Source organism: Tribolium madens, unplaced genomic scaffold (assembly GCF_015345945.1).
Source record: "Tribolium madens isolate multiple individuals breed KSU strain unplaced genomic scaffold, Tmad_KSU_1.1 Scaffold_97;HRSCAF=244;Tcas5.2_LG3a, whole genome shotgun sequence".
NCBI classification, from domain to species: domain Eukaryota; kingdom Metazoa; phylum Arthropoda; class Insecta; order Coleoptera; family Tenebrionidae; genus Tribolium; species Tribolium madens.
In genome coordinates this window covers 12,915,017-12,937,990 of record NW_025401069.1, presented here as the reverse complement: position 1 = coordinate 12,937,990, position 22,974 = coordinate 12,915,017, and the positions used below count along the sequence as shown (strand labels likewise).

Genomic DNA, 22,974 nt, shown 5'->3' with positions numbered 1-22,974 from the left:
TCCTCAATAACATTTTATGCACTTTTTTGAGTCTTTAGCACCTCTAGAAGTGAAAATAACGTTAAATGGATTAATTTTAGTAAAAATTTTTTTGGATTTTTGTCGAGATTTTGGTCGATTTTTGGCACCCGGAGTGGTCTATTCTTATTAACTTCGGACTTATTGGAGATAACCTCTAATATTTGGTACGGTTGGAAATAAAATTTAATTTTCTATCATATACAAAAAGATCAGTGTTCTATGATAAATAGTTATCGAGAAATTTTCTGATAAAGTCTAAAATATCAAATATTTAAATACGTCTATAACTTCAAAACTATTACAAATTTTGCAGTTTTCTTGACGTCAATCGATTTCCCGGAACATTTTACATAGCACTAGAACAAAACATAACTTGTTTTCAATATACTTTAGCCGGAATTAACGAAATAAAAACAAATGAAAATTTTTGAATACCACAACATTCCCTAGTGTAGAAGAGTAAAAGTAAAACAAGAAGTAGAACAACAATTCGTGTTACTAAATTTAGTTCTCTGTAACGTTTGAAAGGAAAACTTTAATTCCGCTACTTGTCACTAGATAATAATTTAATCACAAAATTTACTATGAAGTGTAAAAATCTATCCGATACTAAAAGCGGAAGTCCAAATTCGATTTGTTTTAACGACAGTTGCAGAACACGACTCCGCGTCTGTCTTGCTTCGGCTACCGACCGCCAGATGAAGCCCCACTTACAATTCGCTCACAATTGTTTGATGATAAGCTAGGTTATGTTGTCTACGTGGAAATGATAAAATTCCACCTAATTCCTCACAATTATCGCGTAATTTAATCATTCACTAAACAAATATTTTCCAACATAGACGTAAAATTTCTCCGTTTTAACAATGCCCAGTGAGAATAGCGGCAACGTCACCATTCGTGAACTTCCGCAAACCGATCGTTTTAAACAAGTGGCGGAAATATTCGTCTCCCATTATGAAAAAAAACCGGATTTTTATGTCCGAGTACCCGGAAGGTGAGTTTTTGATGAAATTAATAAGTATGAATTTTTTTATTGATACAGAGTGAACCTTATTGGCGAACATATCGATTATTGCGGCTATGGAGTGTGTCCAATGGCTTTAGAACAGGATGTTGTACTCGCTGTTGCAGTGGAAACAAAACAAACAATCCTGCGACTACACAACGCTGAAAAAATCTACCAGGATTTTCAAGTCGACTTGAAACATTTTGAGTATGTCTTTTATACTGAAACGTTGAACCAACGTGGGCGGGTCTCCCCTTCTTATATTTTTTGTCAATCTTTCGCAACTTGATATCGATAAAATCGAATAACAAAAATTTGAACTCAATTCAGGTGAAATAATTTTTTTATCTCAATTGTCAACAAATGATTATGACGATTTTATAGTTTTATTGTCTAGGTACAAAATCGCTCTTGAGGTGAAATATTTCCACTTAATTGGGCGCATTTTCGCCTCTCGTTGCATAAATTCAGGTTCAAACGCGAATTGCTTCTCACAAGCAGCAGCAACGTATTGTTCGTTTATGCAAAAGGCTGCTCATTATTGTATTTTCTGATTTTACGTTCTTATTCCACTAGGAAATCAACGAAGATGAAAGAAACGTTAACCTATTTCTTATCGATTATTTATTATTTTATTATACCGAACCTAAATTTATTTTGGTTGCGCGAGATAATAATTTTATTAGAAAAAATATTCCACACTTGTTTACCTTCGTGGATAAAAATACTTGTGTGGGCGTTTTAATATTTATCAAATTTATAAATCAGCGATTTAATCCCATTTCAATAACATGTTTTCATCTTCTAATGGAAATAAATGTGGATGCTGAGAGTGGAGATGTTAGATAAGAAGACACAAACATAAACATTTTTGGGTGACATTTTTCACTCGGAGAGTCGGTTCCTTATTTAATTTTATCGATTGTTTAACAATTTACGACCCGTTTTTTCCCATCAAGGATATCAATCGGCGACGGAGCACCCGACTGGCATCAATATTTCCTGTGTGGAATTAAGGGAATTTTTGATATTTTGCCTAAAGACGTCGATTTGAAAGGAATGAATATTGTAGTTAGTGGCAAGATTCCTCCAAGTGCAGGCCTTTCAAGCAGCAGTGCTCTTGTTAGTGCTGCAGCCCTAGCAACTGCACACGCACACAGTGTGAGTAACACATGTGCCCCTTTTTCTACTCTTTGCTACGGTCAAGGTTGAAACGAAAAGTCGTTTTTCAAAGAAAAACTTTTTTAATCGCTTTTCTGACAAATTATTATCAGGTTAATGATGTTGTTGCGGGTTTCTAATTTCATACAACCACCGATTCTCCCCTTTGTGCCACATTAAAGACATCAAAAGGGGTAGTAAGTAAACACAAATTCTCTTTGAAATTTTGTAGTTTACACTAAATTTAGACTGCAACTCGTACACACAACACAGACGTGCTTTAACGATATTTGCAATCTGAAAATGTGCAAAAATGCACTGCACCTAGGGGAGGACGGCTTATGTTGGACCTTATCAAAAAATTATACAGATTTGTTGCTTGTAAATTTTTAAGCCGATTTTATGACAAAAAGGAAAAAAGTGGTCAAAAATTTACAATAAACTATTCATCGTAGAGCATTTTAACCTTTTGCAAAAGTTTAGTACTTAAGATACATTGACTTTTTTTACGATTTTACACCGCTCATCTTCAAAAACTCAAAAAATTCGTAATTTTTTAAACTTGACCCAATAACGTTTTATGAATTTTTTTGTGCCTTAATAAATACCTTCAGAAATGTAAAAAACGTTATATGGATCAATTTTGAAGTTATTTTTTTTATTTTTGTCGATTTTGGTCGATTTTTGGCATTCTATTTGGCGGTCTATTGCCAATAACTCCGGATTTGTTGGTGATAACTTCTTATATTCAGTATCATTAAAAACAAAATTTAATTTTCTATCATATAAGAAAAAGGTTAGTGTTCTACGATAAATAGGTATCGAGAAAATTTCTGATAAAGTCAAAAATATCAAAAATATAAATTCGACTATAACTTCAAAACTACTAAGAATTTTGCAGTTTTCTTGACGCCAATCGATTCCCCGGAACATTTCACATATGCTTAGGTTAATATTATATCATTGAGATACAGTTTGGCAGCAGTTTTCAAATTAAAAAAATGAAAAATTTGTTGCGAGATATTGACTTGGTCAAATTTCTGAAAGTTTTAATGCGTTTTCTACGAACCTATAAGACTTAGAGTAAAAAGCTACAAACTATTAAAATCTGCTTTAAATAATCTATTTAATGGTGCAAACTAGAAGTCGTTCTGGGTTATGGTTCCGGGTACAGAGCCATTTTTAGTTTTTTTTTTTTTATAAAAAAAATCATGTCTCAAAAACTATGAGTTCTAAATCAAAACGGTTTGTGCAGGCGTGTTCTACGGTTAATTTTACATACAGTACTAATTGTTCATAAGAATCAAAAATTTTTGATTTTTTGGTCAACAGTTATGCTTCTAGCTTCTACTTTATTACTTTATTACTCAATTATTACTCAAAAAATTCGTAATTTTTTAAAGTTGACGCAATAACATTTTATGCCGTTTTCTGAGTCTTTAGAACCTCTACGAATGTAAAAATATATGGATCAATTCTTAAGTTATTTTTTTTTTGTCGAGATTTTGGTCGATTTTTGGCACCCGGAGTGGTCTATTGCCAATAACTTGTTTTACGTTAAATAGTGATTGAGAAAATTTCTGATAAAGTCTAAAAAATCGAAAATATAAATTTAACTGTAACAACGAATTTTACAGTTTTCTTGACGCCAGTCGATTTCTCGGAACATTTTACATATGTCTACGTCAAAATATATCATTGAGATACAGTTTTGCCGCAATTTACAAAATAAAAAAAGTAAAAATTTGTGAACAAAGAACACAAATATTAGATAGTTTTTTAAGCGTTTCATTGAATTTTTGCATTTTTAAAACAAAAAATTATTATGACCTGACTTCACTCACAAGATAAGTTTGAATAAATTTTAATTTAGGGTCTGTGTCAAAAAATCAAAATAATCCCACTTTCCCCTATGCAAAATTTGATTTCTTAATCCAAAAATCTATCATTTATATTTTGCACCCAATTTGTGTCGGGAATGAAATTAATTGGATTTAAATACAATTGTGTTGAATCGAGTCCGGGGTGGTGCAGCACCCGCCGTAATCCGGGGAATGTGTAGCTACTGCCTCAATTATGTGAATTATACAACCGATCAATGGCGGAATAATTTCACTCAATTTCAAATAATATATTTGGTCTTGACGAAGCAAAGAGTAGAAAAAATACGGTGGGTGTCGGTAGTGTCAACGAACACAAAAGCTACATCTTGCTTATCTGCAAATTACTCGCGCTATTTGAATATTTACGCTGCTCGTAATATTTTAGTTCCCAATGTCCAAAGAGAAGATTGCGAATTTGTGTGCTGAATGTGAACGTTATATCGGCACTCAGGGAGGCGGAATGGACCAAGCTATAGCTTTTTTAGCCACTGAGGGTAAGTTATCCCTGATAGTGTTAAGTTATGAATTATTTATGAGACGAATTCAACCAATCCTTTGTATGTACTAAAATCTATTGCGATATCTCTATTACGTGATAAATGTCTTAGTTTTTAGTATTTTTACGTAGGGGATAATATTGTCACAGTTCCGATATTTCCACCATAAAACACGTATTTTCCTCCTACCAATCCCCAAATGATTAATAGCTTTGGGAAACTTTAAAAATTAAATGCAAAAACTAAAACCTCTGCTTTGTAAGTCGCATCTGCGTTTTATTCAGCTCGATAAAATTCCATTTTTCGTTGAAATTCTGTCGATATTGGCCTGTGTGTGACTACCGGATGACACGATCACGTATCTCATTAAAAGCAACTTCGTCGATGTCAAAATGCATAAAATCGGAGATTTTCTTAGCCAATTCCGAGGCAGGATATTAACTTTTTGCAGGAATCTACAAGATTAGATATCGATCAATTTGCTCGAATTTAAGAAAAAAAATTCTTGTCGGGAATTTGCGCGATTTGGAAAACGTTAATTAAACGACGGCGTGTCAATTCGACGTTTTGTTTACCCATTTTGCTGGAAAGTGTGCAAATTAAAGTTTTGTTTGTTTTCACTTTAAACCACTTAAAAAATTCGATTACAAAGAGATATAGAAACTGCATCTTTTTGATTGCGAACACAAAATTTGCATTTCTGTAATAAAGTGATTATGTGTGATGTTGTAACTGCAAATTCATTACTCGAGAGATATTCCAAGATCGAACTTCTGCTATTAAACGGGATTAAACATCTTGCAAATTGGCACTTAATCAAACAAATTCAAGCAATTAGCATAAGAAAATTACGACTTTGTAAGCTTCTTTACTTTTCAAAACTGAAAGTTGACGCAAAAAATCAATAAAGCTTAAGAAAATGGACAGTACGATAAATAATATTGCTATTAAAAGTGTTTTCAGATTGAAATCTTGATTTGTTTGGAGTTATGAATTTTTTTTGAAAATGTCAACCTATTTAAAAAAAAATTGATTGAATTGAATAAAATGTAGACAGTTGTAATTCTTAGATCATAGCCTTTGTATATAAAACAGTTTAACAAAATTGTGCCTTTGTGTATCTCTATAGAAACGGTTAAACTGGGTGTTTTTTGAGCGGAGTTGAAATACTTCAATTCCTAGGAGTTGAAATGTCTACAGTGGCGCAAATAAGAGGTCATTTGAAGCATTTCACTCAGTAAAATTACGATTTATCTATCAATAGTTACACGAATTATTTATTAATTAAATTATATTTATTTACCGCGAAAACAACACGAGTCGCCCACGTGTATGGATGACAGATGTCAAAATTAAAAATATCAAGATGGCCGTTTAACCTTAAAAAGTGGGTAAACAGAGTTTAAATTTAAATTGTGATCTGATTGAAAATAAAATAGTATATGTGAATAATATATTATTCATAGCAGAAAGTCCTTTCATGGTTTTTTGATTTTTCTTGTAATTCCGAAAGAAACTCGTTTAATGTTTTAAAAAAATGACTTTTTTTTAACTTTTTAAATGCCGATTATGCCAGAACCATTAACTTTATTGCAAAAAGTCAAGTTTATTATAATCAGCATGAAAAAACTATAAGACTACATAAAAGAAAAAAAAAAGATTTTAAAAATAAATAAAATAAATAAATAAATAAATAAATAAAATAAAATACAGTGTACGCCAGAATTCGTGCCCTAAGATGCAAGGAACATGGAAAAAATGTTAAAAAAATTCTGTCTATAAAAATTTCGAAGTTATGAGAGCTTAAATTTTGCACTTTGAACATTTTTTTCATGTTCCTGGTATCTTATCTGACACAGCCTGTATGTTTTTTCATAATTATTCGATAAAGGTATAAAAACTTTGTCAATAAAAACTAAACATAGTTTCAATTCAGGATACAGCTTTTTTGTGTATTTTTTGACTAGTCTGCAGCAAAAAAACTTGTAAAATTATTTTATTCACAATCATAAAGTTATAATCAAATTACCTTGAATGTGAAAAGTTGTAAAATATGACATTTCAACTTCATTTAACAATTGATACGAAATATCAGGTTGGGAAATGCCCACTTCCCAAACTCTGAACTGTCATATATCATGTATTTTAAAATTTGGTTAATTTTTATTGGTTTTCTGGTCTTTATGGAGGATGATTGTGAATAAAATAGTATACAAACCTTAGTGGTCGTTACTTTGCTCATCAAATTTCGCCTTAGTAATAAAGCACCTTCCACTTCGTTATGTAATCTAGTATTTACAATAAAAATTGCAAAATTTTGTATTTGTGTTCCAAATATCAAATTTTTGTTCAGTCTAGTTAATTGCAAAACACGCTGAATATTAAGTAAATTCGTTATTTCCCTTGGGCCCAAATCGCCTAATTACCACTTTCAGTGGTATTAAATTAGTTCGTCTCTGGGGGATCTTTTGGCAAATTTCGCAATAAACTTTTCCGATTCGTTTAATGCGTTTAATCAAGATTTACGCTGCTCTTGTACTTAATTTTCAAATTTATTATATAGACTAAAACTATCAAAATCGACAGTGCGAATAAATCAAGATAAATAATTACATTGGCGAAAGCGTCGAGCAAATAAGCCAATAGCTCTTGGTGGTTTAGCTACCCTCTTGAGGGTTGTGACCAAGGTTTTCTGACAAATTACGGTAATAACTCCTCGTGGATGAGAGAGTTGAACGCAATGAATTTTTATATATTTGAAAAAAAGCCGGTTCTAATTGGGGGATCAAAAGAGAAAAGTGTGTACACAGAGAGAGCTTTTTGTATGATTGGGGTGGCATATGAGGCTTTGAAGCCGTTCAACAAATTGCCGATTCGGTGATATGCCCAAAGCTTCAAGCTATAGACCGTGAAATGGTCAATGAATGATGGCTGTGTACATTAAACCGCTTTGCGGACCCCAATTCACAATTCATATTCCACGATAAACCGTTTCAATTATACGCCAAGATGGTGCTTATGAATTAAGCCGAAAAAATATTTCCTTTGTGAAAATTATGACCAGATCTGCTCGGTTAGGTCATCCTTTACATTGCTCTCCATGTCGTTTTTTTTTTCAGGTAACTTTTTAATTAAATTTAATCTCCATTTAGGTGCTAGAGTATTACTTAACTAATTGAATTTGGAACTTTGACAGCTTCGGTATAATCATTCCGGCGAAAATACAAGCCTCCAAGTGAATTTAACGCAATTTTTTTTTTTTAACTTTTTAACACTACGACAATTTTTTTGGTCGAATTTAAGCAAAAAATGATTGCTTTAATTTTTTTTTAGCCTTGACAGATTTTGAGAATAAGTTTCTTTCTGTCACAAAACTTAAGACAAACTTAACATTTTTTTTTACCTTTGATCGTTTCAAGCTTTCTATTTTTTACTTTATAAATGCTGTTTTTTATAGTTTCATGCTGATTACGACAATTCTTGAGTTTTTGCAATAATGCCAATGGTTCTAGTATAATCAGCGCTTAAAAAGTTAAAAAATCTGGTGTGAACATCACACGACTTTCCTTATCCTACTTATTTGAAAAAACATTCTAATAACGACAATAATTTAATGTAACCTTTGCGTTAGTGCCACCTACCGGATCACACGCGAAATACTCCGTTATTATTATTATTGTTTTATCACATTTTATTGTTTAATAAGGTATATTTCATGATTCTAAATAATTTGTATCCCCCGAACGGTGCGACCGATTTTTACTAATTGTTTCGTGCTACGTCCTCTTCGAAATTTTTATAGATAGAATTATAGGATAAGGAAAGTAAAAAAGACAATTTTTCAAATAACTAACCGAGTTTCTTTTGGAATTACAAGAAAAATCAAAAAACCGTCAATACTTTAAAAATAGTAGGTACATTATGTCTTGAAGAATAGAAGTGACTTAAGAAAAGACTTTCTATTATGAAAGATATATACTATTTTATTTTTAAGCGGATAACAATGAAACGGAAATTTAGACTTTTTTTTACTTTTTGAGGTTAAACGGTCATCTTGCTATTTTTTATTTTGACATCTGTTTTCCATGCACATATAGGCGACTTGTGTTACACCACAGTAAATATTGGTTAATAATTTTGTTATTTTCTTTTTAGAGGCTTTTTAATAGAGATAGAAGTAATTCGGTAACTATTGATAAATAAATCGTAATTTTATTGTGTGAAATGGTTCGAATGATCTCTTATTTGCGTCACATTTCAACTCCTAGGACTTAAAGTATTTCAACTGGGCTCAAAAAAGCCAGTTCAACCGTTTCTACAGATTGTGTCAGAACTCGCGCCCCAGAGAAAAAATTCAAGTAACATGGAAAAATGTTTAAGAAATCCCATCTGTAAAAAAATTTTGACATTTTTTTTGACATTTGACATTTCTTATGTTTATTTAATGATCTTGTATATGTTTTTTTTTTATAATTATTTATCTATAAAAATTTTGAAGTTATGAGAGCTTAAATTTTGCACTTTGAACATTTTTTTCATGTTCCTGGTATTTTATCTGACACAGCCTGTATGTTTTTTCATAATTATTCAGTAAAGTACGAAATTTGACATTTCAACTTCATTTAACAATTGATATGAAATATCAGGTTCAGGTTGGGAAATGGCCACTTCCCAACCTCTGAAATGTCATATGTTATGTTTTTCAAAATTTAGTAAATTCTTCTTGGCTTTCTGATCTTTATGAAGGATAATTGTGAATAAAATAGTATACAAATCTTAGTGGTGTTACTTTGGTCATCAAATTTCGCCTTGGTAATAAAGCGTCTCTCACCTCGATATGTAATCTACTATTTTCAATAAAAATAGATAGGATTAAATTGTAAATGTATTTGTGTTCCAAATATTAAATTTTTGTTCAGTCCAGTTAATTGCATAACGTCGAAATTTTTATAGGTGGAATGTTTTTGTTCCTGGTATCTTACCTTACATGGGCGCGAGTTCTGGCGCCCCCTGTATACAAGATTATCGGTAACATTAAATAAAAATTTAAAATTTTTGACAGAATTTTTACAATATTTTTTCCATTTTTCTTGGCATTTTTCTCTGGCACCCTCTATATTATGTTTTAGCTCGTGCCAATCCATAAATCTGGTTGATTTCGTTGTAAACGCCTCATAAAAATCCACCCACCCAATAATTATCTCAATATTTTCAGGTTGTGCTAAACTTATTGAATTCTCCCCCTTGCGATCGACCGATATTACCCTACCTCCAGGAGCTGTGTTTGTCATTGCCCACAGTTTAGCTAAACTTAACAAAGCTGCCACGGCTGATTTTAACTGCAGAGTTGTTGAATGTCGACTTGCGGCCCAGGTAAGTGAATTAATGTGCTGAAAAACGTTCTTTGTTGGGGTATTTACAAACGATTTTTATTTCGAATCCGGGGGAATTCCCAGAGGTATTTGGAAGCTAGCGGAATTGCGTGTTGGGACCGGAAACGTGATTTAAATCTGACCGATGGAGAGGTAACTGAAAAAAGAGATTTGGCGATTAAACGTGGAGGGTTTAAGGGATTAATTCAAAATAAGAGAACAGAAAGTGGCTGAAAGTGATTTCTGATCAAGAGTTCTCAAAGTTTTGATTTATATTCGCAATAAGAGAAAGAGATAATAACGGGAAGTTTTCAGTTTTCCTGAAAAAAACACACGAAAAATTCTGAAGAATTAAGTTACTAAAATGGAAAAGTCTAATTTTTCAATAAAATTAAAAAAAAACGTATTAAAACAGTTATGTTAATAAAAATTGTATTCTTTTCTGAAAAATCTGGTGTGAACATTACACGACTTTCCTTATCCTACTTATTTGGGAAAAAATTGCGTTAGTGCCAACTGCCGGTTTACACACGAAATAGATGATAGTTGTCGCGGATTCGAATCTGGGGTGCAGTTTTTTTCTTAGTTCGGTACCCTTATTATTATTATTTTATCACATTTTACTGTTTAATAAGGTATATTTCATGATTCTAAATAATTTTTGCTATCGAACGGCGCGACCGATTTTTACCAATTGTTTCGTGCTACGTCCCCTTCCTACAAGTAACTTACATACCAAATTTCAAGTTTCTAGCTCTTATTGTTTTTTTTATTTCAACAAAAATTTTTCAAAAGTTATATTGCAAAAAATAGACCCAACTTTTCCAAGAAAGAAATTTACGTTAATTAATTAATTAACCTCTGAACAGTTTGGCTTTGACAATTGATTGTCAAGCATAAGTTCAGTTTCTAATTAAGCTCAGCTTTGTGTAGCTTAATTATAGTAACCCACGTTACCGCAATAAGAACCTATTGAAGATATTCACATCTGAGATGCCATAAAGCAGTGAGTGCCATAACTGGAATTTCCAAAACAAAAAATTCCCTTCTTTTTCCACCAACTAACAATACATTCATGATTGCACTTCATTATGACGAAACGTGTGTACCTAAAGTGTATTACCGTATAATGTGGCTAGTTAGCAATAAAACGGTAATTTTACTACTAGCAACATCAACAAAGTTGTTAGCTTAATTAGCACGACTTGACCGCATTTAAAATTTAATAAAACGCAATTAAGTAAACGTTACCTCGTTACTGTTTGTTTTATTATTGAAAATTGGAAGCAATCAGGTTGCAAACGGCGGACTTGTTGCATTGCAATCCGAAACTTAATTAAACAACACAGAAGTTGGAATGGCTACTTCGTGCACTTGAAGACACTCGTTGCCTTAATAAACAAACTAGTAGCGAATCGAGGGTGGAACACACAATAACGCTACGTAGACGTAACCTGGGATGGTTTTAAACGAATCACAATGGACAATTAGTCCATTAGCCCCAAAATTGGAGTTCCCGCAATTTCCGAAAATTTAAATTGGGAAATAAATGGGAAAACAGTACAATACAGGGGTGCGCCAGAACTCACGCCCCAGTGGAAAATGACATATAAGGTAAGATACCAGATACATGGAAAAAATGTTAAAAAAATTTTATCTATAAAAATTTTGAAATTATGAGAGTTTAAATTTTACACTCTCTGTTGGAAAAATCATTTTCCAAGTTTTTTTGCTACATGTTATTAGAAAAGGAAACAAGGAAACTGTATCTTAAATTGTAACTGTGTTTAATGTTATTTGTGGCTTTTATTGAAAAATTTGTTGTACCTTTACTTAATAATTGTAAAAAAGATATACAAGATCATCAGTATCATTAAAACTTCTTGAAAACATCAAGTTTTGGCTTATTCAGCACTAAGAAGATCTAATAAAAAAACAAATCTGTGTCTTTTTGTAAAACTAGAAAAATAGATTTTTTTTAAAGAAGAAAAGTGAGACGAAACAAAATCATAAATCGAAATATGCTTTCTAAGAAAAAACTTGAAAAACTATAAAACATGAACTGTTTGAGATTTTAAATTTTAAAGAAAAGTTATTCATTTATAAAAAAATTACGTTTAATTTTAAATATCATTGTTAAACCTATTTTTGGTATGTATTACTTTTGATTGTAAGACATTTTTATAAATTTTTGTTTAAGTAAAACAAGTTGATTTATTTTGGTGTTCTTTAACGTAATAATTCCCCACTTCTGAAAAAATCGGAGTTGTTGAGTGTTAAAAGTGTTCGTTTTTATTGAAATTAATGATTGCTCAGATATTTTAAAAATTTTATCACTATTTTTTCAATTTTTTTAATAAAAAAATTCATAGGTACACTACAAAGTTGATATGATTTTTTTAAAAATTAGCACTTTAAGAAACCTGACAATTCTTAAAAAGTGGAGGTATAAAGAATTAAATTACGTTTCAGTTTCAGTTAAAAAAAAATTTCACAATTGACGCACACATTTTTTTTTAAATATCAAAAACTTTTGGTAAATTGACTATTTTTACGATTTTGCGCTTACCTTCAAAAACTCAAAAAAAATTCGTAATTTTTTAAACTTGACCCAATAATGTTTTATGCACTTTTTTGTCTTTCAGAAAATTGATGATAAAAAGCTCTTAAAAATTGATTTTTGATTATTATTATTAACGTAGTCAAAACATTCCTGCTTTTAAATGAATTTTTGAAATTATAAGAAATATGAGCTTATTTCTTCCTTTGAGCAAGTAATTTAACGTTTGTGTGTAAAATAATTATTTTAAATTTTTTGTCTATTTTTTAAGTAAAACTTAAACTTATTTTGGTGACCTTTAACGTAACAGATATTAATTAAATATTGAACGTTAAAACTGATCGTTTTGATTAAAACTAATAAATACAACATAAAATTTTTTAATATGAAGCATTATATTTTTTTGAACACTGAGTCAATTTTGTAAATTCTGGGCTATTTGCTTTAAAAATAGAAAAATCGTTTTTTTAACTTAACTGATAAAATTTTCATGTTTTTTTGACTCTCCCAACTTCCATTACTTTTTCAACTTTGGGTTTAAACTGATAATAATTTTTTTTGATAAAATTTTGTAAGTTTTTTTGTGGTGCATAACAAGGAAGCTGTATCCTAAATTGTAACTTTGTTTAATGTTATTTTTGGCTTTTATTCGCAAAATTTTTGTACTTTTTAATTGTAAAAAAAAACGTATACAAGATCATCAGTATCATTAAATAGACATAAGGAAATGTCAAATAATAAATGTGAAAATTTTTTGACTGAATTTTTTAAACATTTTTTTAATGATTCTGGTGTCTTGTCTTGCTTGAAATTTTTCTCTGGGGCGCGAGTTCTGGCACACCCTGTATATGTACACTACTCTAAGGCAAAATCTTGTTAAAATAATTTCGAGAAAGCGATCGATTTTCCGTTGAAAGCTTTACATGCAGCGAAAAATCGTGCAAGCTTTTAGAGGGAATTTGTTGATGCTCCACCTTGTGCTGCTAACATCTTCTATTACTCAGAAATAAGTTATGCACACTCCGACAACGCAAAGTCTATTATCTTGATATAAAGCTTGCTAAGTTGGTGCATAGATGTGGAGCAAACTGCCATCTGACCTATTTTATATGTTATTGGAACTATAACGGCCTCGTATAGATTCTAACAGCACGATAAATAACAAGTGCATCAGCTCGAGAATTATTTACAGGTTTTAACCGGAATGAAATGCAGAAAACTGTGAAAAATAAATCACGGTTTTATGAGGAAAAAGTAACAAAAAGTTTCCGAATTTCGTGACAAATTGATAACGTTTGATTCAGTAAAAAAACATAAAATAAATAGTAGATTACATACCGATTGAAGTGCTTCAATTTGCTTTTCTGTCAAAGTTGTATTGTCATAGTTGTTATCCAAACAAATTGAATTTTTGACACTTGATAGTTTTGTAACCTTCTTAATTTTTTATAAATTAGTTCCCTATCACGAGATGTGACCACAAATTCCACGACCTTGGGGTTTGAAAATGGCCATTTTCCAACCTGAAATGTTATATTATATGTATGACATTTTTCGGCTTTTCAATTTTGAATGAAATTGAAAAACTTTAGTTAAAAATTTATAAAATTGGTAAAATAGGATGTAATAGTTTTGTTTACATGTACTTTTTTCCATTTCTTCCAAAGTTTTTTAATAAGTTTCCAATCTCGGAGTAATTATCTGTTTTTTATTTGTTCGAAACGTACGTACGTACGTAAACAGTAGCAAAATAGAATAATTTCTTTAAAAAGAAGAAAAGTAAGAAGAAACAGAATCAAAAATGATTGTGGGATACTTTTGTCAACATTTTTTTTAAAGTAAAACAAGTTTACTTATTTTGGTGTTCTTTTACGTAATAATATCTCAATTCTGAAAAAATCGGAGATGTTGAGTCTTAAAGTATTCGGTTTTATTGAAATTAATGATTGCTAAGATACTTTAAAAACTGCATTGCTTTTATGTCCAAAACGTAAAAAAAATATCACTATTTTTTAAAATTTTTTCAACAGAAAAAAATCATACACTAGAAAGTTGAGATGAAACTCAAAGTTTTTAAGAAAAAGCATCTTAGGAAACCTAAAAATTCTAAAAAAGTGACAAGGGATAATGAATTAAATTAAGTTTCAGTTTCAGTTAAAAAGGCAATTCAGACAATTTGTAAAATATCAAAATCTTGAAGAAGATTATATGATTTTTTTAATGACGGTCGAATTATTTATGAACATTTGGATAATTTTTTTATGCAAAAAAACAATTTTTATCTAAAAACAAAGAAAATTACAACTTTGTTATTGTGAAAAAACAAAAATTAAAAAATTGCGAAAATACGTAATACTATTCTTCTGAAAAAAAACTGAAAAACTGAAACTGAAAAAAGAAAGAAAATTCTGCTAGACTCAAAACTTGTTAAACATAAAGTTGTGACTTATTCAGCAAAATATATTTTTTTTAATAAGAAGAAAAATGAGAAGAAACAATCACAAATCGAAGAAATGCTTTAAGAAGAAAATTGGAAAAAACATGAAGTTTTTGAGATTTTGAAAAATAACATTTCTTATACAATAAAACTTCTTATACAATTAATTTAATGTTTATTTGTAAATATGATTAATAAACTTATTTTTGTTATTACTTTTGATTGTGGGATATTTTTGTCAAAATTTGTTAATTTTTTTTTTTTAATAAAACAAGTTTAATTATTTTGGTGTTCCTTTAACGTAATAATATATCAATTCTGAGAAAATCGGAGATGTTGAGTCTTTAAAGTGTTCATTTTTATTGAAATTGATATTTTAAAAACCACATTGCTTTTATGCCCAAAACAAAAAAAAATAGAAATAAATATCACTATTCAAATTTTTTAACAGAAAAAAATCACACTACAAAGTACAGCTGAAACTAAAAGTTTTTTTAAAAGTCAGTATCTTAGGAAACCTGAAAATTCTAAAAAAGTGACAAGGGATAATGAATTAAATTAAGTTTCAGTTTCACTTAAAAAAAACAATTCAGAATCTGCGCAGACAATTTTTAAAATAATAAAAACTTGAAGAAGACTTGAGCTACTGTAACGTTTGAAATCTTATATGATTTTTTTTAATGCCGATCGAATTATTTATGAACATTTTGAATAATTTCATAATATTCTGAAGAATTTCTTTTTTTCACTAAACTGATAAAAAATGTATAAAACCAGTACAGTATGTATGCAATAATAATCTCTTTATTCACGTGTATTTTTTCCAAAGTTTTTTAATAAGTTTCCAATCTCTTTGTTTTTATCTGTACTTTTGAGTCTTGTCCAAAACTAGATACATTGACAAAAGTAATAAAACAGAGGCGTTACACCGGAAAAGTTAATTTTCTCGAGCCTTTCCTTCCGATGACCCTTCTATCTTGAAAATCTCTCGGATTTCATGTGAGAACTGACGATTAATTGACGTGTCGAAAGTTCCATCAGTGAAAATGTCCGAAATAGTTTATAAACCCTTCCGAAAATCAATGACCAGATAATCGTCACGTAATCCAATTATGACTTTCACTTCAATTAATAACAAACAAGAGTAAAATATTGATCCCTTCCTCGCATCCCAAATCCTTCGTATCGATTAGACGACAATTCCCATCACTTAGCTAAACACATTTGCGCGAAAATCCCACATTGATCTCGTTACGTTGCTAAACAGCATGAATATTTCACAATTTGTAAACAGGCATCAGGTGCAACATTCAACAAGAAAATTTATTCCCCCTCGAAGTCAATTTCGTTACATCTAAATTTACACCGACACCCTTGTGTTTTAAAAATACACCACACCCATCGTGTATGTGCACTGAAATGTGTAAAATTTCAGCTAATAGGAAAAAAACACGGCTTGAATTGGCCCGACATCAAACGACTCGGTGATTTACAAAAAGCTCTCGGAGTCGACTTGACTCAGATGATAACAATTGTACAAGAGACAATACCCGAGGAACTCTACACGAAAGAGGAAATCATACGAGAACTTGAAACTACTTCCGAGCAACTGAGCCAAACGTCGCTGACGCAAAATACCAGACATATACAGAGTTTCAGGCTGAAACAAAGGGCACTCCACGTCTTTCGAGGTAAGTGGGACGGTTTTTGCAATGTTTATTTTGAACAAAGCGGCCACTCAGGAAACGCACCTTTAATGGATCCCAAAGGCTAATTTTATTGCAAGAAACTTTGCAGGCGGTGTATTAGCAGAGAAGGTCCCATTTCCTGCCGTTTTGCAGGCTTTTATGTTTTAATCTGGTGGTTCTAGTCGTGGAATTTTTAAGTCACTTATTTTTTTAAAACAGTTTTATTAAAAAGCTTGAGAAGAAAACTGAAATTTGGGATTCCATTACAGTAAAAGCTTTAAAAAAAGTAAACTTAGAGACGACACGAGGTAGTAACATTTTCTTTTGCTGAAAAAAAAATTGGGTTCGATTTTGTTTTAAATTTAAGAAAATTGATGATAAAAAAGCTCCTAAAAATTGATTTTTGATTGATAATATTATTGAGGTCGTAAAAAAATACCGGTTTTTAAATGAATTTTTTGAAATTGTAAGAAATATGAGCTTATTTCTTCGTTTGGACAACTAATTTAACGTTTATGTGTAAATAAATCATTTTTAGGTAAATCTATTTTTGCTATTATATTTAATTTTTTGTCTATTTTGAACAAGTTCACTTATTTTGGTGACCTTTAACGTAACAGTATTTTAATTAGATATTAAATGTTAAAACAGATCGTTTTGATTAAAATTAATGATTACTGAGAAAACTGAAACACAAAAATTTTTGACTTCAAGCATTTTTTTGTTATTTTTTGGAACACATTGAGTCAATTTTGTAAATTCTAAACGATTTGCTTTAAAAATAAAAAATTCTTTTCATGTTTTTTTGACTCTGTAAAAATTAAGGATTACAACAATTTTTATCTAAAACAAAGAAAATTACAACTTTCTTATTATGAAACAAACCAAAGTTTAAGAATAGCGAAAATACGTAATACTATTTTTCTAAAAACAATGAAAAACTGAAACTGAAAAAAGAAAGATTTTGCTAAAACTGACTCATTGAAAACAGTTTTCACTTATTCAGCACCAAGAAGATCTAATAAAAAACAAAACTGTGGCATTTCGTAAAACAGTAGCAAAATAGAATTTTTTTAAAGAAGAAAAGTGAACGAAACAGAATCATAAATCGAAAAACTGCTTTCTAAGAAGAAAATTTGAAAAACAATAAAACATGGATTTTTTGAGATCTCAAATGTTAAAGAAAAGTTATTTATTTATAAAAATTTTATGTTTAATTCTAAATATCATTGTTAAACCTATTTTTGCTATTACTTTTGATTGTAAGATATTTTGATAAAATTTTTTTAAAGTAAAACAAGTGACTTATTTTGGTGTTCTTCAACATAGTAATTCCCCAATTCTGAAAAAATCGGAGTTGTTGAGTTTTAAAAGTGTTTGTTTTTATTTAAATTAATGATTGCGAAGATATTTTAAAAATTTTATTACTATTTTTTCAATTTTTCTAATAGAATAAAATTATACACTACAAAGTTGATATGACACTGAAAGTTTTTTAAGAAACCTGAAAATTCTAAAAAAGTGGAGGAATAATGAATTAATTTTTTTTTAATATCAAAAACTTTTGGTAAATTGACTATTTTTACGATTTTACTAGCGCTTACTTTCAAAAACTCAAAAAAATTCGTAATTTTTTAAACTTGACCCAATAACGTTTTATGCACTTTTTTGAGTCTTAAAGAAAATTTATGATGAAAAAGCTCTTAAAAATAAAAATATTTTTAAATGAATTTTTGAAAGTATAAGAAATATGAGCTTATTTTTTCCTTTGAGCAAGTAATTTAAGGTTTATGTGTAAAATAATTATTTTAAATTTTTTGGCTATTTTTTAAATAAAACAAGGTCACTTATTTTCGTGACCTTTAACGTAACAGATCTTACGAGTAAATATTGAACGTTAAAACCGATCGTTTTGATTAAAACTAATAATTACAACATAAATTTTTTTAATATGAAGCATTTTTTTATTTTTTTGAACACTGAGTCAATTTTATAAATCATGAGCAATTTGCTTTAAAAATAGAAAAATCTTTTTTTTAACTAAACTGATAAAATTTTCATGTTTTTTTGACTCCCAACTTCCATTACTTTTTCAATTTTGAGTTTAAACTGATAATAATTTTTTTGATAAAAGTTTGTAAGTTTTTTTGTGTTGCATAACGCGTCTTCGATTCCCAACTCAGTCACAAAAAACATCATTTCGAATCTCCCAACGAAAACTATAAAACGATGTCTTATGTAGGGCCCAAAATACCCAAACAATGACAAAAAATTTCTTTAAATAAACAATATTATTACCAAAGTTTAGACCCTTAGCAATTTTCACTAATATTAAACAGTTTCTTGATTTTTTATTAACAATCTAAGATTTAATGCAATTCTTCTCAAAACTGTAATTTTTAAGTTACTATAGTTTTTGTTGGGAGGGTCGATTTGCAAACACTCAATATGAAAAAAAAAACAATTTTTACCTAAAACAAAGAAAATTAGAACTTTGTTATTGTGAAACAAAACCAAAAATTTAAAAATTGAAAAAATACCTAATACTATTCTTCTGAAAAAACTGAAAAAAGAAAAAAGATTCTGCTAAAACTGCGACTTTAAACTTGCTGAACACATTAAATTTTGATTTATTCAGCACCAAGATAAGCACAAATAAAAAACAAAACTGCAGTATGGAATATTTTTTAAAAAGAAAAAAAAATGAAAAGAACAGAATCATAAATCGAAAAAATGCGTGGAGAAAAGTGGAGAAACGATGAAACATGAACTTTCCTAGATTTTAACGTTTATTTGTAAATATCATTGTTACACTTATTTTTGCTATTACTTTTGATTGTAGGAAATTTTTTGTTAATATTATTTAAAAGTAAAACAATTTTACTTATTTTGGCGTTCTTTAAAGCGTAATAATATCTCCATTCCGAAAAAATTGGAGATTCTTTAAAGTGTTATTTTGGAATTAATGATTATTGCTAAGATATTTAAAAAACCCAAAACATAAAAACAATTATCACTATTTTTTTCAAATTTTTTAACAGAAAAAGATCATGCACTACAAAGTTGAGATAAAATTCAGAAAACTAGGAATTCTAAAAAAGTAATAAGGGATAATGAATTGAATTAAGTTTCAGTTTTAGTAAAAAAAAAAATTTTTACAATCTGCGCAAACAGTTTTTAAAATATCCAGAAGCCTTGAGCTTCAGCAACGTTTGAAATCTTATATGATTTTTTTAATGTCGGTCGACATTTTTACACTGTCAAAATTTCCATGATTTGTTTTCGAATTCTTCAATTTGTCGTAAGATTATAAAAAATCCAGACGTTTTCAAGTGCAAAATATTCTGTAATTCCGAGATTTTGTGATATTTTTTGCATTGTTTTGTCTTTTTGTTTTTTTTTTCCAAATTTTATAAAAAAATTCATTTCAGAGGCTCACAACGTGCAGCAATGGGCCACGCTCTGCACCGGCCCCGCCGACGCCACAACCCTCCCAAACCTCGGCCTCCTCATGAGCAAAAGTCACGAAAGTTTGCGAGACCTCTACGAATGTAGTCATCCTCAACTGGACAGGTTAGTGGAATTATCAAGGGAACTGACCTATGGAGCTCGTTTAACCGGTGCCGGATGGGGCGGATGCATCGTGGCCTTAGTGGCCCCAGAGAAGGTTGACACTTACATGAACATGTTGAAGGAGAAATTCTATTCGCATTTGCCACCGGAACAAATCGGTTCGGTGCTTTTCGCCACAGCGCCCAAAGCTGGAGCTTGCATCTTTCAAAAATAAATTTTAATACAGATTTAAAAGTGTTTTAATTTCAGTTCTGGGTCGAAAAGTTTTCTAATAAAATTTATGTCGACTAGAGCAACTACAAAAGAATACTATCCGACTTTATGACTTGTTCCGGGCTTTTACTAATATTTTATTGTGTGCAATTCACTTTTTGTGTTGTTGTGTTGCCACAACTTTGTAATTACAAAATATTTTTTCTATTTTGCGTTTGGAGGACCGATGCAATTTCAACACAAATTTGGGTGCTGAAATAGCCTAGTACAATTTACTTTCTAGAGGTTGGTAATGGTGATTTTCAGCGGCGTTCTGAGCGATTTCTTTTTTTTTCATGAAATATTTGCGGCATTCATTGTTAATTCAACAAAATTTTGAAAAGTACTTACGACTTGACACTTTGAAAATTGAAGTTACAAACATTTATAACCAACCACAACCTTATTAGAGCAAAAGTTCCTAAATTTTTAAAAATTGACTTTTATGTTAAAAAGTGCCTAAAACGCGCAAAATAGAAAAAATATCTTAAAAAACCCGTTTCATAAGTCATTTGTGGGATCTTTAACCAAAATTATACGATTTTTGGTCTTTGGGGCCGAACAGTGCGACCGATTTTTACCAATTGTTTCGTGCTGCGTCCCCCTTATAGGATAAGGAAAGTAATATATTGTATAAGTACCGTAGATTTTTACATGTAAGACAATTAAAACAATTAACAAAGTTTTTGTTTTTTTATTTTAGAAAATTTGCCAGTCTTAGGAAAAATTTCTTGTGTTTATTATAAGCAGAACAATATTTTGGTTTTAGAAACTTAAATGAAAAAAAATTATGACTAAAAAAATCAAATCAAAAATTTATATCACTGTAAGAAAAAATACAAGAAAAAATTTAAAAACTTCAAGTCTGCATTCTATTATTTTTTATGAAAATCACCTTCTCACCTTATGAATTTAGTTCAGTCTTTTGTCTAGAGAGAGATTTTCCTAAAATGTGAAAAGGAGAAAAGTGAAAAAAATTAGTTAGGAGTTTAAAAAGAGAAAAAAGTAAAAAGTAATAACTAAAAAATACATAATAATAATAAAAAAATCTTGAAAAGATGTTATATATTTTGAGATAGTAGCAAAAACAAAACATTGAAAAAAATGATTAATATAAAATCTTAAAAAAGTTGTAACAAAAAATAAAACTGAACCAGAAATTTAAAAATAATAATAATGTTGTAGAAAAGCTAATAAAGCCGTACAATAAATCTAGTAACAATAGCAAACTCTTACAAAACTGAAAAATAACTATACTTAAAAAAAGTGAAAAAAATTTACTCTGTGAATTGAAAAAAAAAAAGAATAAAAAACGAATAAACAGAACTAAAAAATTAAGAACAGCTAAAATGTACTACCATTCCAGAAAAAATGTACTCCTATATAACAGCTACAAAAAAATCCCGAAAAATGCAAAATATTTTTTGAAAATAAAATACTAAAAATTTAAGAATAAAAAAATTGCAGTTTTTCTATAAAAAGGAATAAGAACATAAAATCCTGCCAAAATTGAAAAAATTCGACATTTTCTGAAATAGTGGCAAAAAATTAGGAAAAGTAGAAAAGTTGTCAGTTTCTTTGAATTCTGAAAATAGTATTCATGAAATTTCTGAAAATTTGAAAAGTAAGTAAAAAAACAAGAAAAAGAAGAAGAAACCATTAAACAATTCAAGATTACTAGAAAGAACTAAGAAATTTGTATAATAACAATAACAAAATGTAGTACCGAAGATTCTTTCATGTAAGAAAAATTAAAACAATTAACAAAGTTTCTAATTTTTTTTTTTCGAAAATTTGCCAGTCGTAGGAAAAATTTCATGTGTGTTTATTATAAACAGAATAATATTTTGGTTTTAGAAACTTAAATGAAAAAAAATATGACTATAAAAATCAAATCAAAAATTTATAAGAAAAAATACAACAGAAAATGTAAAAACTTCAAGTCTGCATTCTATTATTTTTCATGCGAATCACCTTCTCACCTTATGAATACAAAGGCGTTCAGTCTTTTGTCTAGAGAGAGACTTTCCAACTACTGGAGTGATTTAGGAGAGACATTTTTAAAAAAAAGTTGAATGGGAAATTAGATACACTATATTGGGTTTCAGTTCCAGTCGCAATATATCACTTTATAAACGCTAAGTAGTTGCATAACTCTTCTCACGTGTAAAATTTGATAACACAAGAACGAAAATTGCACTCACATTATCCTCGAAATATTTCTTATAAAATGTAAACATTTCGTATTCTCGAGACAAAAATTATTACACCGAAACGTAATCTAAATCCTTAAAAATTTTTTCATATCTCTGGAAAAATTGAATTAACTCGAGCTTGAAAATACGTTTCCTAAAACTAAAGCCACAAATTTTCAGTATACGATATTTTAATTTCAGCAGATACTGAAATAAATTTACTCGCATTTCATAAATATTTGAAAATCCACCTATTTTTAGCGATTTCTTTCCTACTTCGTCACATTATAAATTTATGAGTGCTTTTATTATTAAAACTCGTTACT

The 22,974-nt window shown here is 29.6% G+C and overlaps 1 protein-coding gene across 1 annotated transcript; it reads left to right on the top strand.

The window, feature by feature from the left end:
• The first annotated feature begins 770 nt into the window (after positions 1-770).
• Positions 771-21,146, top strand: LOC123014355 (N-acetylgalactosamine kinase). Its single transcript, XM_044413417.1, has 7 exons — positions 771-1,018; positions 1,067-1,237; positions 1,990-2,191; positions 4,460-4,568; positions 9,787-9,944; positions 16,376-16,631; positions 20,060-21,146. The coding sequence occupies exons 1-7, from the start codon at positions 888-890 to the stop codon at positions 20,413-20,415; spliced, it is 1,383 nt and encodes a 460-aa protein (XP_044269352.1). The 5' UTR covers positions 771-887; the 3' UTR covers positions 20,416-21,146.
• Positions 21,147-22,974: the final 1,828 nt, after the last annotated feature.